General features: G+C 41.5%; 1 protein-coding gene across 1 annotated transcript in view; it reads left to right on the top strand.

The window, feature by feature from the left end:
• Positions 1-7,933: 7,933 nt before the first annotated feature.
• ADGRA3 (adhesion G protein-coupled receptor A3) overlaps positions 7,934-14,161 on the top strand; it is a 58,511-nt gene continuing 52,283 nt past the window's right edge. Inside the window, exon 1 of the mRNA XM_054203270.1 lies at positions 7,934-8,258. Within this exon, the coding sequence (XP_054059245.1) occupies positions 7,978-8,258 (281 nt within the window). The 5' untranslated portion in view covers positions 7,934-7,977. The remainder of the gene's footprint in view (positions 8,259-14,161) is intronic.

A 14,161-nucleotide genomic window follows, 5' to 3' on the forward strand; every position in this document is an offset into this window, starting at 1 on the left:
GTGTTAAACTATATGTTCAACAGTTTCTTCTAGCATTAATTTCAAGGAATCTCTTCCCTTTCTCCAATGAAACACCTCAGTTCACAGATCAAAATGCTCGGATGCCAGTTATTGCTCATGGCTGTGCAGTCTTCGTCAAATAACAGAATCCAAAGTCTAAACCCATCATTATTCCAGCTTCTCACATGTCTTATGCAGAGGGCTGCAAGGGATACAGTCACTTTTAGATCAGTTCTGTGGTGATCCTGATTCATTTAAAGAAACGGAGCATTTAAAAAAATTTCAATCTTACATCCCTTCCTGAGAGTGTGTAATTTTATAAATTCAAAATATGCAAATCCCACAGCCAAATTTTGACTCACTGATTTTAATGAACTGCGGAATGTCAGTTCCTTCAGTCAATAGGGATTACTTTTCCTAAACAAATATGTGATAATTTATTATCTCCAGGTAATGCTAATTACACTGGAAGAAAATGGGAGAGAATCTTTAATATCTCTATTATCAGAAAAGCTTGGCAGAAGGTGATTCACAGGTATTCAGAGCACCTAGTAACTATATTCTAAATGAAACAAATTTACTCTGTCTTTAACACTAATTTTAATGGAAAAATATGAAACAAAGATCAGATCTGCTGGGAAAATAGGTAACCTTTTAAATTAATGTTCCCTGAGCCACAATTAATTTAGATTTAATAGGACAGTTAATGTATGTTACTTGAATACTGATTGTTAAACATTCACCAAGGATTAAAAGTTATGTAGTAGATTCATAACTGTGAAATTGATATGGAGTATTATTGCATAGTCATAATACTCTGCAAATATGTTTTAGTATGTAGTTGCTAGTTGTTTAATATATAATAACTGTTTAATGAAGTCTAAATTAAATACTTACATCTCAATTGAAAAAATGTCTGGGAAGTACAAAACACAATGTGGAATACGTTTACCATGCTGTGGTCATCAAGATAAAATCATGTGGTTTTGAAAACAACAAACAACAACTCTGTGGGGCCTGCTTGAACAAAGTTTTCCCTGGATAGTTTCACTACCGAAACTCCCATGAAAGTGCCTAGATGTCAGAATGATTAAGTACCCAAAAAGCAGGATCCAGAAATTTTGCTGATGTTGACATCAAAATGCATTGTTTTCCCCATTTCCTTCTGCCTTGAGAAGCAAACCTATAATGATGTATTAATTGCTATTAATTATTATGCTTCCTATTGCTTCATTTTTTATAGCTTGTGGTTCCTTACCAGAACTAAAAAGTAATCCTATGGATAAAATGTACTAGGAGAAAAAAGCAGCACGAGTCTACTGCAGATTGTTTGGACTGTGTTTTTCTTGAGTAATTGAGAGTGCCACAAAGATCCCTTCTCTAATGACAGGAGCGCTAGCTCTGCAACCAGACAGGCACGCTATAACCTACTGCTGTGGCTCCACCTGCTGAAAGGTAGGGGTTTGAGTTCAGAAGGAGTACCACAGGAAGATACATTGCTTCTCCTGTCCACTTACTGCTTTTTTTGCATCTCTGCATGGTACTGGCTGTGCCATGTGTCTTTATGCCATACAGGGTGCAGATGCATCTTGGTTACTTGATAGGAAGGACCCCAGCCTCTGTCTCAGTGTTACTTGTTGTCGTTAACATGTCTGTAACTCCTGCTCCATCAGCTGGAGGTACATCTCTAAGCCCAGATGTGCGTCTTATCATCCTCCCTTTCTGCTTGAGCGTGAGCTATCACCCAGGCCTGGCTCAGTCCTGTAGGATACTGTCTGAGCGACAGTCCCATGTCAGTGTGGGATTCAGCTGCCGCTTGCCTCTGGCCAGTGTAGCCTTTTTTATTTTCTTTAACTACCACATTAGCCTTTTCCCTTCTGTTTTTCCTCCTGAATTTTCTGCCTGAGCTTGAGGTTCAGTGCAGGGAAGAGAAAGAGAATCTTTTGCTTCAGGCGCCATTACACAGCCAATAAAATTGGGACTTTTCTAGACTTAATGTTCTGTAAAATCTAAGGTGATAAGATTTGGGAGTGAAGGAAATTCTTCAAAGTATTCATGTTAAGGAAGTTTAACTTCTGAACCACTTGAATTGCTTAAGCATCAGACAGCTTTTCTTTCATATGCATTGTTCACACAACAGTGCAAATCCCCATCTATCTAGCTAGACATAATCACTACTATCTTGGAATACCATCCCCTTCTTTTCACTGATGTGTTAGTAATGAGGTTCTTTTCCCTACTAATTTTTCCCCACAACTTTGTGTGTTTGGATCCTACTTACAATGTAACATCTATTTAAGTACTTAACGAAGTATAACAAGGAATAGAAGGAAAATTACTTTATTTCCTTTTTTATTAGTAGATTATTGCTTGGAAGCCTGTAAATTTATTAATGCTGAGTAATCTGCCTAACTGATGACAATCTTTTCAAAAGGGGCTGAAGTGACAGTTACACATTTTAACAAAATTTTTAATGCAAGGTTGTATGAAAACTATATTTATCCCTTCCTCTTCCATGCAAATATATATTTCTATAGCTTTATTTTTATTTTATTGAAAATTCACATCAGATATATAGAAAGCCAAGAGGTTTCGAAATTATATAAAGCAATTATTTGGAGGCCAAACACTGAAAAAGTGGGTGTCATGGTTTGAGGACATAAGTCTCTTTCTCTCTCTCCTTCCTCTTCTTGGAGAGAGAGGTGGGGGAGAGCATCTGTCGTTTGTCTCAGTGGCCAGTCTGGCCCAAACCATGACAGTGGGTATGGAATTGCATGTCAAAAAGAAACCTTGCACAGCATATTTGACGTATTTTTGAGCTGCGTACATTGCTTTCTAAAATTTAGAAATGGGACAGTATTTCAAAGTCAGTATTCCATCTACAACTATAGACTAGAACAGCAGAAGAGGAGTGAGATCCCTGTATAAGTCTGCTGAATCCACGCAGTATGGTTGGGGTTTTTTTTTCCTTCACTCAAGGCAAAGAAAATAATGAAAATCAAGCATGAAAACCTTCCAGGCCTGACTGTTCTTTCTGCAGCAGTGCATCTGGTGATATTTCAAGTTTTAATATACAAAATTTCAGTGTAGAATTCTGGCTTAATTTGGGATTTGTTGATAACCAAACCCAGAGACTTCTAAATAAACAGCTTTGAGAGCATTCTCCTTTTAAGCATTTCCAAAAAGTTTTCCATAAGAAGTACACACACTAAGCCAACTAATGTTTGGTATTCTGCCAAAGCATTCTTGAAATATGCCTACCTAAAGGAACAACCAGGTAAAGGGAAACAGTGTTTCTCCTCAGACTCTGAACTGAGCGTAAAAACTGTATTTTCCCGAGTTATACTACTGACACCGAAGATCTCTGACCCTTGACTGCAGTAGACTAGGGAGAGGGTTTGCAGAGAGCACCTCTGTGTCTGAGAACAAATGGAGGATGTCCAACATGACAAACATCAGCCAAGCATCTGGGAATACCTGTGTTTGTCACAAGCAACAGCAGAGCTTGGGGTAACTCAGTGAACTGCCTGACAGAGGCAGGAGTATAATACTACAACCTGCAGCTGTGTAAGAAATAGTTGTTGTAGAAAGGTGACTCTGTGCCTACTCAGATTTAGTGGTTACCAACAGCAAGCCAGCATGTGCCAGCAGTTATCATCACCTCCCTGTACTTGGAATAGCAAATAACCACAGTATCGCAGACATAGCTGAGGGCAACCAAATTCTTCCTCTTCCTTGGCAATTGCTGTAGCAAACAAAACATAACTGATGATGTCCCAGACCATTAAGGGCAGAGATGAAATGTGGTAGGTAGAAGTGGCAGTGAGAAAAAACAAAGGAGAAGATATGAAGATAGTCGCAGCATGGGAGTCCCTTGAGAGGAGAATTAGGGAGAAATCATTTCAGTGAAGGTGACGATAGCCCAGAAAAATGTGCAGGGATGTGAAACCTGAACTGATAAAAGCAAAGGACAGGAGTAAGCAAAGAAAAGAATCAGAATGAAAGACAGAAAAAAATCACTTAAAAGCTCCTATTTATCTCTCTGTCCTGAGGACAAATGAAGGATTTGAAGTACTGCCAAGGCTACCTTTGTTTACACATAAACACTGATAAGAATTTCTTTGCCTTCCCCTCTTTCCCACACCCTTCTTCTTAATATCTTGGACACAAGAAGTTAGTAATTAGTAGACTAGACAGAAGACAGGAAAAAAAATATTTTCAAAATGTAATGTACCAGTGGCAAATTTTATGAAGGCAAGGGAAACAACAGAAAAGGACAAAGTATACTTGTTTGCAATCTGGAAGCAAAGCACATTCAAAAAATTCAAGTTACGTGCCTCACCTCAAGTAAAGCATTACCAGTACCAACAAGACTACCAACAAGGTCAGAGACTGTGGGGATTGAGGGAAAGAAAGTTTTGTTTTTTTCAATTCAGAAAAAGAAGCAAGATTCCAGAAAGAGATAATATTTTAGAGTAGCTGTTACCCCTAAATTTTGGGAACAGCTTGCTTCCTTTTTTGCAGCTATATCAGCTACTATAATATAAGATACTGCCTTCCTCTACAAACCTTGTCTTTCTTGAAGTTACTTACAATGGCTGGTAGGAGGTTCCATTCCCTTCACTAGTGTCTTCCCGGTCCTCCAGCTCTAATGCTCTTTTAACCCTTCCCTGAGTTGATTCAATTCAATAACCTGGCAGAAAACAAAAGTAAAAAAAAAAAAAAAAGGTTAGCTTAGCTGTTGAGTTGAATCAGTTTATTGAACAATCAGATGAATACCACAGGTGGAGAAAGAGCGAGGGCATATAACCTAAAGGTAGAGGGGTTGTTGGAAAGCTAGGAGGAACAGGACTTTCTGGTTTTTGAAGCAGATGTACAATGTAACTTTATCCTTACATCCTTAGACCACTACAACTACAATAAAGGTAGTGATCTAATAAACCTGACAAAGGTATATCACAGTTCAAAAAAACCCACCAAAACCACACATGAAACTTGTTAAGTGACTCCTGTGGGACATATGTTTTGGATTAAGAGCTTTCCTGAGTCAATATGTCAGAAAATACATTTTCAAATCTTTGGCACAGAATGGAAGTTGCAGTAATTTGCATGAAAGAGGAAAGATGAGGGTAAAAGCGCAAGCCTTCAAGAAGAACCTTTTGCTTGAAGGCTTCAAGCTTTTTGAAAACAGGTGAGGAACAATATGCCCTGGAATTAGATTCACTGCACAAGCAGAAAAACTAAGAGAATATAAATCAATGGAGAACAACACTTCAAGGTTTCAAGAGTAGCAGTTTAAACAGAGGCATCATTTACAATTGTAGGAGCTTTGTAACCGGGATCCATAGTTAGAGATATTAGTAGGGGTTGTCTCAGTGGAGTGGAAAGAACAGAGCAGATAGTTCAGAAACATCAAGGGCAAGTAACACACTCGAATGTATAAATTAGGAGGAAAGGAATTGGACGTGACATTTAGATGAAAAGCAGTGGCAAGAAATTTTTCTCTCCAGAATTATGGGAAAATCAGGAGTTAAGATGGTCTATGATCACAGCCACCAGAAGCAACAGTTCACCACTTCCATCACCATCTTTAGAACATGTGACCACGTGGATCATCTCACTGACACAAACGGAGACTCACGGGGTCAAAACATACGCATTGCCACAAATGCAAGACAAGGGCGAGAAGCAAGTAGCTTCAGAAAAACACGGCACTGTTCCCTTCAGTAGCGCTGAAGTGCAATCGTGATTAGCTATCCTGAAACTGTGGTGATGCCAAGACAAAATTCTGGTGGGATCAATGGTTTAAACTGGCATAAACCGGCTCAGCTGCCGGAAGAGGCAGCTGTGTGCCCGATCTCCGTGTTGATCCTTAACCCAGCACAAACTTTTTATATAGCTGTGCAGTGACTTGGATCATGCTGTTGACCTTGGGAAGAAAGTAGCAAAAGGGAAGAGCTGTTTCACCCAGCACTACTTCTGACGGAAAAAAAGCATCTTGGGCTGTGGTTTGATACAGTCAATCTAGCTTTAAAACTCCTGGTGCCAGGTCAAAAATGATGGTGCTCCATGATACAAAGCACTGATACAACACAAATTCACTCCGCTGTTTGAATTTGTTTAAAACAAAGGCCAAAGCGGAAGAATTAACTTTACAGTGGTGAGGTTTATGCTAATTAGATCTCTCTTCTCTCACAGTTGACACAACAGCAGCCTAAGAGCACAAAGGCATTGTCAACTTTGTATTTTGTGTCCTGACCTAATTTAGCTCAAGTGTAACAGTGGCCTCGCATCTCACCCAGATCAGGTCGGTCCTGCTGAGTGGCTCAGTGACGCAAACCTAGTATTAAAGTTCAAGGACCTGTGTCCTCTTTGCATTCTGGTCAGCAATTTCAGCAGGTGGGCCAGGTTCCACGTGCACTTGTAAGAGGCCATACAGTCAAGGAGAGAAAACATGATGGTGGCTAAAAAGTATCTACAACATGCCCAGGTAATTGTGATGTTATTAATGTAACCTTGTTCCACGTGCCCCAATACACAATTCCTATTGTTTGCCCACAAGTTCCATTAGGTTACATTTAAAACTGGGTTGAAAGCTGAGTGTTAAACATTATTCAAGGACACCTTAGGTTAAAGACTTTGTAAGACTCATTTTGGCAGCTGTTACTGCCAACGCCTAAAATTGCATTTCCGTGTAATAATAGGTATTTTGCAAGGTGTTATTTGCCAGTGCTCTTCTGTAAGGATGGCGCGTTGTTGAGTTCTTGGTTAGGGACCAGAACTTCCTACAGGTTCTGCAAAGTGTCTCTTAAAAATTTTGAAGTAGGTGCTGCCAGTTCTTCTAATTTGATTGCGAGTTAGGTAACAGTTATTTTATTATCCTCACACCTACCGGAGGCAAAGAACGTATTGAAAATTTCAGCTCTCACTCTCACAAAGGCATTTGTGCCCGGCTCTCCTGGCAGCAGAGAAATGTGAGAACATGACCTGACTACACCCAGAAAAGCAGTCCCAAGTGCGCAATGAAAAGAGGAATTGTAGGTAGTTGGGGGGTTTTTTAAACATTTGAGATTGATGGTACTGAAATAACTTTTTCCATCCTTTGGCCCTTTGGTTGTCGAGTGGGAATAACAGGGCTACCTCATTTCACAGGGATGATTTGAGGACAAATGTCTCACAAGCACAAGACACTTGCTGTTAAAGCACTGAAAGCCATTTAGCACCCGGGCGGGAGACCATCCTCCCTCCATGGAGCATGAACGGCCGTGGTCCCTCCAGCAAGACCACGACTTAGGGCTGGGGGCAAGAGGCGAGGCATGGAAGCAGAGGAGAGGGAACCCAAACCACGCCACCCTGTTCCTCCGAGGGGGACAGGGCCCACGAAGCGTCAAAGGGACCCTCAGCTCCACAGAACGCTGGGGTGGGCGGCCCAAAGACACGGGCCATCGTGCAAAGAGAGGCCGGAGGGCCGCGACAGCTCGCTGCGGCGGGACGGGGGTCAGGCTCAGCGCTGCCGACCACCCTGCCAAGGGCGACGCGACGGCGGAACGGAGCGAGTGATCCCAACGGGAAGGCGGTTTCCCCCCTCAGCGGCGCTCACCCATCGCCGCCGCCTCCACTGCCCCCTCACCCGGCGGCGCGCAGGCGCGGCTGCCGCCAGCGCGGCGCTTGCGCGGTGGGGCTGAGGCCCGGCGGGCGGGCTGTCGGCCGCGGAGCTCCGGCACCGACTCCGGCGTAAGGCGGCGCTGCTGTTGCTGCGCGGATCCCGCCCGGCCCCGACACAAAGGCGAGGGCGGCTGCGGCTCCTGCCCGCCCGCAACCCACCGCGCCGCATGGTGGCAGCGCTGCGGCCGCGCCTGGCGCCGCCCCCGCGGAACTAGGTGTCCCCCCACCACCACCCCACCCCCGCTACTCTCCCGCCCCGTCCGGCCCCGCCGCCTGCGGGAGGAGTGGAGCGGGGCCCTGCACAACCCCGCCATGCTGCCCCCGGGCCGCCGCGCTCTCTGCCGCTCACCGCGCCGCCGCCGTCGTCGGCTGGCGGGGCTGCTGCCCGCGCTCCTGCTCCTAACGGCGCTGGGGGGGAGCGGCGGCGGGGTCGCGTTGCCGACGGGCTGTAAGTACGACGGCCGCCCCAAAAGCGCCGGCAAAGCGGTGGCGGCGGGCGGCGGCGGCCCGGTGGAGGTGAAGGTAGTTTGCAGCAACTTGGAGCTCGCTCAGGTCCTGCCTCCCGAGGCGCTGCCGAACCGGACGGTCACCCTGTGAGTACCGTCCCCGGGTGCGACGTTTTGGCGGGGCGTGGGGGGAAAAGGAAGGGGGGGGGGGAGCGCCGGCCTGAGGTAAAATGGCGGGGGGGAAGGGGGGGATGTGTGTCTTGACCCCCTCTGCTACGGGGGAAGGGTCCGGTGTTTTCCCTGAGCTTCCCGGGATGGTGATTTTTGGGGAAGGTGGGAGGAAAAGTGTCCCGTTACCGGCGGGCGGCGGCGCGGGGGGGGCTGCGCGGGGCGGTACCGCCCCGCGCAGCCCCCCCGCGCCGCCGCCCGCCCCCGCGGAGCAGCATCCCCGCACCCCCCCCCCCCCCCCCCCCCATGTTCCTCCTTCCCTCATGGGGCTGCTTCCCCTCCAAGGGTTCAGGCTTAGTTCCTTTAGTAAAAACAATTCCACAATTTTATTTATTTATTTATTTTTTTAAAAAAACTTCCCTCGATTTATTTTATTATTATTTTTTTTTTTAATCTCAGGAGAAAGTCAGCTTTACTCTGCCGTGCTTTGCTTTTTTGTTTTTTTTTTTGAGGTAGTTTTAACGCCCGAGGACGAAGAGAGAGCTGGGGCTGTGTGGGCCTGAAGCTTCCCGGTAGCAAAGAGCAACTCGGTTTTTATTTTGTTTCTTCTTTGGGGGGGGAAAAAAAAAAATAAAAGAAAAAAGGTCAGTTTACTGCCATGTAGCAGTAGGCGAGTGCTTTTTATGCGGAGGCGATCCTAGCTCATCCATTTGAATAACAAGTTTCAAACAGGATGTGCAACTTATTCCAAAGTCAGAAATATCTTGCTGTTTACTTAGACAGGAGTGTGTGCGTGTAAAGAAAGGATTTGCAAGTTGTTTTTTTCTTCCCGAGACATTAATCGGTCGCTCCAGCAAAGAAGTTTGTAGAATGGTTTGGGTTTGGAAGGGGCATTTAAAGATCATCGAGTCCAATCCCCTGGCCATGGGCAGGGACATCAGCAGCGCTGATTTCATGGGTGGATGGCCCTAAAAGTGGAACCTTTCCTAAAAGAACCTTAAAGTGCCTGTGCTACCATGGGAAGACTCAAGCGCAACCAAGTAGAATGCAAGAAAATCAATGAAAAGAAACTGAATTATGGCGTCTAGCTTAAGATATTTATGTACTTAACTGGAAATCACAGGTTTGATAGATCTACCAATAATCCAAGTTTAATGAGCATAGAATGTATATAGTTTTGTCCTGAGAACAACAGTCTCATTGCTGCTTTTGTGAGCTTTGACAGCACTGAAACACCAAGGAAGGGCTTCCTTCATGAAGTCTTAGTGAGGTGTGGACCCAGTCAGCTGTCAGATGTATGGATCTGGACCTATGAGAAAAGGGAAAGGCAAAAAGAGGGAGGTGATTAAGGTCTACAGTAATTGTTCTTGCTTGGCAATCTGTAGGGGCTCAGAGAATATTTCTAAATGACCTGTGAAAGTGACCAGAAATATTCATGTGTGAAGTTTCTGAAGTAGAAGAGAACACAAAAAGTAGAAGGTGACATCTGTTTGATCAACAAATTCATTTTAGTCGTTGCTGGCCTCAAATGCTTTGCAGCCAATTAACTGTTAAAAATACAGTATTATCCATTAAACTGTTGATAAAAGTAGATAGTAGTATGGTTGATACGCAGAAGTTGATGGTGCGGGTCTTTGGTTCAAAAAACTTGGAGTCACAGCTCTGATGGCTGTGAAAGACAAGCAGGTGTCAAACACGGCAGCCTTGCTGTGAACGGACCTTTGTTCATCATTGCAGTGACAGAAGAATTTGGAAGAGTAGTTCATCTTTTGTCTTGATTTTCGTACTCCTTCATTATCTAGAGCATATCAATGTACACTAAATAGTTGCTTTTAGTTTTAACTGGCCGTTGAAGTTCATGACAACTTCTGAAACATTTGGTTTTCCCTTTTAAACTTTTTAACACATAGCAAGAAACAATACGATTTTTTTAATTGTCGTTTGTAGTAAGTATCATAACTGTGCCGATACAATTGGTATGAACAGACACTTTGAAATGTTACTTAAATATAAGGCAAAGATTATTAAACCAATGCGCCTACTTTTTCTAACTGTTGTGGTTCAGGATCTTTCAAGTTTGTTGACTTTTGAGGTGTTGACTTTCCATATCTCTGAGAGATTTTTTTTTTTTTTCTCAATCCTTTTTAACCTGGAAATTTTTGGTGATTTATGGGGTGTGTTGCCAGGTGCCATTTCACTGATGTGTTGATTAGTAGTAGCTGGGTTAATCGTTATCTAATCTTTTGCCAAAAAATAGTTTGTTTTTTTTTCCCAAGCTGATGCTTAGCATTGCAGCACTTGGTGGATAGTGGAAGGTTGTCTGATTAGAGTCAAACTGCCTGAAGTTATCTTGAATCTTGATTCTTGTGGGATTCTTCTATTAAGATAAGTACTAGTTCTATTATAGCTTTTTGGATTAGTGGATCACCACAGAGATAAGTAGCTAAAAATAGATCAGTGTGGTGTAGATCAGCTGCATTTTAATTCAGTTAATTTTCTTTTATGTTGGCTCTTATTTTGCACAAACCAATTTTAAATATGAGGACCTATATAGTTTTATGCAACTTTTGGGGGTTTGTGTGAGCTAGGAATGACTCAAATTAAGTGATTATATTCATTTTGGAAATCCTGGTTCCATCACTGATCAAACTCTTAGACTTTCAGTAGATCAGCTGCTGTGCATTTAGCGTTTATGATTTTTTTTTTTCCCCCAATGAAATATTTTTGAGCACAGAAGTCTCTAAAAAGTGAGGAAATAAGGGAAATAGTGGAAATTAGAATAAATGAGTAGCATCTGAGGATGCTGGCCAGGTTATTTCATTTTTGTGTACCATTGTAGTTAGCAGTTAATGATAAGTTGGGCAAGGTCACTTAATTTATGAAATGCCTTGGCATGTTAGCCACAAAACATTTTATTGCCCTAGTAATTCAGGTCAGTACTAGTTAGAATCTTTAGTTACAATTCAGAAGAAGTATCCTAACTTGATTTCAATTGATAAGAGACTAAGTTTGTTTAATGATTGAGGAAGGAAAGCAAACACTGGAAGAAGAGTATTGAATACAGAGAGATGTCTGTGGGAGAATAAGTAATGTTTAGGATTTCTGGCAGTACTATAAATTGAGATGCCTTTAGAATCCAGGTAGAATTAGCTGGTGCTTTACTGAGCAGTTAGGTCAAATTCCAAGGTGAATTCAAGTTTGATAATAGCTAAGGAAGGGACTTTTTTGTAGCCATAACTATATAATAAAAAACTGATTGGGATGCAGATGAGGGGTGTATCTATGTGAACACCACAGATGGCTTTGACCTTTGTAGTTTAACCAGCCCAATGAGATGCTTTTGGTGTGAAGATAACATAACTGGGTGAATGTAACTCGGTACTATGTCTGACATGCTCAGTATTTCAGAAGATACTGAAGCCATTGCCATGATTCACATTTAAGTAAGGAATGCGCTATACTCTTGTAATAGAAGTCAGAGATAAGTTATCCATTGCTGTTGTGGTTCTTTGATGCAAGCTCAGTTGATGATGTCGTAACGCGTTGGATATTAGCCATTACTTTGTTCTTTGGAAGAGAATGCGTAATCCCATTGAAGGCAAGCCCATGAAGTTGTAATCCTTGTTATTTGTTGATAATTTTAGTTACCCATTAAGCATAGGTTATTCTATAGCAATAGGAATCTAAATAAACAGAGGAAAAACATATATATGCAGTAAAGAATTGTGTTTCTGAAGCAGGAGCCTTATTGGTCTGTAAACAGCTTCACTTACCCACATATCTTGATAGGAACATGTAAGTATCAGTGTTTACACTTAAGTGTTAGAATTTTCAAGCCAGAGGAGGAGCCTGGATCTGTGTTCGGAACTGTTCATAGATATGGTTACCTGGGTTACTGTTGAGAAACAACTGAAAATGTCATGCTTTTTGTCCAGCTCCTAAATATAATCATATCAAACTACATCCATTAAGCATCTGAAAGTGATACTTATTTGGTCTTCCAGATACCTGTGCGGCCTTTCCATTTGTAACACAGATTCGTGTAACACAAAAAAGTTTCAAAGCAAAAGGTCACTCATTGCAAGGAGTCACTTGTATCACAGTGTGTGATTACATTGTAATTACATGAGTAATTTTTTCCTTCTTACAGGAAAAGTTTTAAAAAGAAAGCAAATAGATACTACATAATTACTTATATTTGTGGGGTTTTTAATATTATTTTCTTTTTTGAGGCATGATCCTTTGTTTTACGTAGTTGAGTCTTTCTCTACTATGGGTTTGAAAGAAAAGCGTCCTTTACCAAGACATGGACAAACAGGAAGTATGGGGATAGTAAATGTTTTCTGTGGAAGTTCTGTGGAAGTTTGCCTCTTCTTTTAAAGTACGTTTCCATTATTAACTCAAAGGTACTCTTGACAGCTAGTCCCTTTTTTGGTTGACAGTCTATTTTAGACTATTGTAAGTGCTCAGTACTAATAACTTGGGCAGCGATAACATTTTTTGAAGACACAAAGGGCTAATAACTCCCATTTAAACTTATCTTAAAATTTTCTTCAGTCAGTGGATACAGGGACTATGCAAAATATATTTTATTCATGAACATGTGGCAGTACAGAGACAGTACTTCAGAATTGTTGTATCCACAATTTAGTAATTCGCAAGTACTTGTGTGTGCCTCTTTACCAGTGTCATCCAACTCCTAAAAATCATTAGTGCTTCATTTTCTGTTAGGCTTGTATTTTAGTAGACCTATTCAGTATATATCTATCAGATTGTGTATGTCTTTTACCTTGCTGAGAAGATAGATAGCAATCCACACTCAAAAGCAGATGCATGCTTTGTTGTATGCCCTATTCCAACACTGATTTGTTATTGTGGGGTTATTATTACAGCGTATTGAATACATACAGTATTTTTTTATGATTGTGGATACGTCTGTATATATTTGAGTATTGCAAGAAAATTCTGAGGTCACAGGCGTTTCTTCTAAATTGCAATATTTTGTTCTACCTAAATAACTATTAAACTTTGGAAGACCTCATGTTGCGTTGTTAGCACATATCCACTGGGATACCCAGTCAAGTTTGAATAGTGTTCTCTTGTTTCTTTTAGTGTTGCAGTAATGGCTTTAACATACATGGTGGGTTGTAACTGGTAAGAGTCTTCATGAAATAATGATTGTATCAATGCATACTGTTTTTTTTAAAAGATTATTCTTCTATATAAGTATTTTTGTCTTTCACAATGAGATTGTAGTTTTGATTAAATACATGAAGTAATTAGAAATATGGCTTCTGTACCATAGATGCAATTATAGGCAGTTGTTATGAGCCTGGGGCTCAGATTTTGAGTGAGAGCTCTGTATTGATTACTGCTGACTTAAAAATAAGGGAGGAGGACAGAGATGTGTTCTGCAAAATTCTGGAGAGCAAATTTAAATTTTTGTAATGAGGGAAATTTACTTTTTAATTCTCTGAGCCACAATGTTAATGTAGACTTGCCTAATACCTTTATTCCCATGAAGATATCCTCATAAGCAATGCCCTTTATGTGTTCACTGTTCCTTCAGTGAGTATTAGATGTGCAATGCATTACACAGTATCTAGCCTCAAGAAGAGAGATTTTAATCTTTGGGACTAATACTTTTTTCTTTTATTGTTGTCTTTTATTGATCAGTAGTACTCCTGTTTTTGTTTCAGCTTGGCAAAAGTGCAAAATATTAAAATTTAAATGTCAGTGACAAGAGTTAAAGAAATAGAACTAGAATTTGTGCTGCAGTGATGAATGAAGAATGAACAACTACATGTATCTCATTTTGCTTGTAGCTTGTTCAAGGTTTCAAAGGTTATTTTTGTAATTAAAAACGAGTATGGAGCTGCAAG

This window comes from Rissa tridactyla, chromosome 5, assembly GCF_028500815.1.
Source record: "Rissa tridactyla isolate bRisTri1 chromosome 5, bRisTri1.patW.cur.20221130, whole genome shotgun sequence".
NCBI classification, from domain to species: domain Eukaryota; kingdom Metazoa; phylum Chordata; class Aves; order Charadriiformes; family Laridae; genus Rissa; species Rissa tridactyla.